The 3292-nt window shown below is 51.8% G+C and overlaps 1 protein-coding gene; it reads left to right on the forward strand.

Annotated features, from left to right (window-relative positions):
* Positions 1-682: 682 nt before the first annotated feature.
* On the forward strand, positions 683-2571 carry GSTUM_00002101001 (uncharacterized protein; the record flags this gene model as incomplete). XM_002835957.2 has 4 exons in its annotated part: positions 683-821; positions 874-1427; positions 1493-1705; positions 1761-2571. The coding sequence occupies 4 exons, from the start codon at positions 683-685 to the stop codon at positions 2310-2312; spliced, it is 1458 nt and encodes a 485-aa protein (XP_002836003.1). The 3' UTR covers positions 2313-2571.
* Positions 2572-3292: the final 721 nt, after the last annotated feature.

Here is a 3292-nt window from a genome sequence, read left to right on the forward strand (position 1 = left end):
AAGTGTCTCCATTCCGTATTGAATTGGGCTGGGGCATCTACTCGGGCATATGGATGAATACCGCACCAGTGCGAGCCCGGGATAGCATACCCCGCAAGTCTTATTACGAGCGGTGGTTTTTTCTTCCTGTTCGCCACGAATCAATGGCCTGTTGCCAAGGCGACCCTGCACCCCATGCAACGGTGCCTCTGCGTTGGTGCCATAGTTTCTGGGAACCACGTTTCATTTCAGACCGCTTGAAGAGAGAAAAAACGAAGGAAGAATTTTTTGATAGACAAACGTGTTCGTGGGCTGCGAGGGAAATGCCGGCTATTGGGTGCAAGGGCACGCGACCTGTATGGTGTTTGGCACGTAGATTTGTCCAACTAGTTGAGCTGTGTGCTGGTCGATGCTGCAGGTTGGAACAACTCACCAACTGCGCTACAGCGCTTGGGCGAGGACACGGTGCGAGTGTTCGTCGTGAGAACGGCGGGGGAGGTCCAAATGGGATGGAAGGAAGATATACAAATGATGAGGAATTCCCCGTCTGTCTCTTGCTGATAGTTCGGTAACAGCAGCAACTCAATTCTTATATTCTTGTGAAAGGGAAGAACTGGTTCTTTTCTCTCGCTCTCTTATTAATTTTAGTTATTCTTCCTTACTTTACTGGATTCGTCTTCGCAAGACTTGATTGCCGATCGCAATGGCGCTATCCTACCACAAATCCTCGGTTTACATCAGCCTAAGCGGGAACCAAGTTCTCTCCGCTCTTTGCAGGACATGCGACGGGGAATGGGTCCGCTCGACAATCGACTTGAACACCGTTCTCGGGAACTGTGACGGTAAGGGCACTACATTCACCCTTTCTCCAACCCGAGCTGACAAGACAACAAGGCCGCTTCGAATGGGGCGAGACCAGGTTCTCCCACACGGCCAAAGATGTAAAGCTGAAAGATAACCGCACCCTCTCCGCATATCTCAAGCGCAAGGACGGAAGTTGGTCGGAAAAGCCCGTAGAAGTGAATCTTACCGAACACATCACGAACCACGATGGCGCACTTCGCAACTGTCAACGCGCAGCGGAGCAACAGGACCAGGAGCCATCTGTTGCACCAAACTTTCTGGAAAAGCTAGATGCTGTCTCGGGGCTTTTGCGTAGTCAACAGATCGCCGCGAAGAACTCTGGTTTCGAGTTGGAGTTTGTTAGCGCTTCGAACAACCGCCTGATGCTGGAGGAGTTAGAGGTTGCATTTTTGAGACTGAGGAAGCTGATGGGCGTGATTTCTGGGGAGTTTGATCAGGAGGGTGAAGGGGGGGAGGATACTGACGCGGGAAGGCGGAAGAGGGCGGAAGCGGAGGCGGCGGTTAGACCGATGATTAAGGCGTTCGAGAAGGTGCGGGGTAAGGGTGACAAGTCTTTGGCCGCGGTTTCTAGGATATGTGGTGCGGTATGGACACCCCACGTGGATGTTTAATATAAGGAACCTCACCTCTTATTGATGATATACTATAGACGGCAGAGTACGAGACGGCACACCTCCCCATCATCCGCCGCGATGTGGAAAGCCTCCGTGCAGAGATTGATCTGCAAGTCAAAGACGTACAAGTCTCACTCGAAACGCTGCAAGAGGCAGTGACCACGTCCACCACGGAACTCGAGAGCACCCAGGATGTGCTTAAGAGGTCAAAATCGACAAAGGGCAAAGCGAATAGTATAGAGACCCTCGTATGCCCTCCTTCTATCCCCTTCTACATCCCCGCAGCTAACCGATTGGAAACAGATAAAACACGCCGGTTGGATACTCCTCCCCATAGGAATAGGCATGACAATTCCGCTAACCGCCACCGCCCTCGCCGACAAAATCACTGCAGCAGAAGAAAAGCTCAAGGAGTTGACCACTCAGCAAGCGGAGAAGCAGCAAGAGCTGGACAATCTCAAACTCCAAGAATCAGAATCCGCACTCGCGCTCCGCGCCTGTGAGGACCTGACAGCGCAATTCACCGTCCTTGAGGCTGACGTATTGAGACTGAAGACCACGGCGGAACTCGCGAGGGAGAACATTACCTCCACCCTCACAACAGCGAAAACGCTCGAGTCGTTGGCCAGGGAGATGGAGGATAAAGCCTCCATGCTCGAGTACAGGGTTTGCAAAAAGGACTACGCGGCGCACATTGTCCGCGTACTGGATGAGGCGCTGCCTGGGTTTGCTGTCGTGGGGGATGTCGGTGAGCTACTGACTGAGCTGCTTGCAGGAGACGATTCCCAGGGCTCGGTTAAGGAGTTGAACCTAGAAATTGAAGTGGTCAGGCGGAAGCTCCAGGTTGTCGCATAGGGGTTCCTCCCGTCTTTGTCTCCCGCGTCTTCCTCCCTCTCTTCGTCCTCCCCATCCCCTTCTCCCTCTTCCTCGCCCTCTTGTCCCTCTTCACGTGCGCTTAAACCTTTACGAAAAGTTGTCATAGTGCCGCCCGTGACGGGGAAGATGGGAGAGGAAAGGGGGGAGGAGGAGAAACTTTACTACTACTATCGCTACTATAAGGAAGAAGAGGGTTCCCGGAAGATGCAGACAAAGATGGGATTCTGGGAATGGCCCGACTGGAGTATTGTCCTCGTATCCGTATTTTTGTCAGTTTTGGCGGCGATATATGTGTTCGTGGTTTGTGTGCTTATGGTGGTGTTTATGCGGATGTTGAGGGCGAGGCGGAGGTTGTATGCTAAGACTACTACGATTTGGCGGGGCCTTGTGTGATCGCATGATGTTGAGGTGGCGGTCAGGGGTTTCGGGATATTTTTCGTTCATCCTTAGATTGTTTCGTTTGTGAGGTTGGGGTGGCGTCTGTTTGATTATGGTGGGATTGGTACATAAACATTGCGTGATATTAGGATAGTTTACCTTTCAATACGAGTACAAAAGCGAATACACACTGCCACAGTTCATCACGTGCTGTGGAATGTTAGATAAGTTATCCACAGCGCCACCATATCGGTACCAGTATTGGCATGATACTCGAGTACGGTACTGGGGCACTGAAAAGTACGAACTTCTTACTTTCTTATTCCCCTCCACAACTGCTTACCCATCACGAAGACGGGACACCGCATTAACTTGGACGACCGGCCTCATCAACCGAGACTCGCCTCGAAACAAGAGTTTTCTCTGTAACCCGTCTCAAGGTCGCAGCAGGACGCCTTCTCCCAAAACCGTGCTCTTTAGGACAGTAGTTATCGGATGCTTTACCGGTACTTCATCTCCAACGGTGAGGTACACTATTCCAACATACACGTACTCGGGTACTAACGTATTAGGCCGGGAAG

This window comes from Tuber melanosporum (genome assembly GCF_000151645.1).
Source record: "Tuber melanosporum whole genome shotgun sequence assembly, scaffold_121, strain Mel28".
NCBI classification, from domain to species: Eukaryota; Fungi; Ascomycota; class Pezizomycetes; order Pezizales; family Tuberaceae; genus Tuber; species Tuber melanosporum.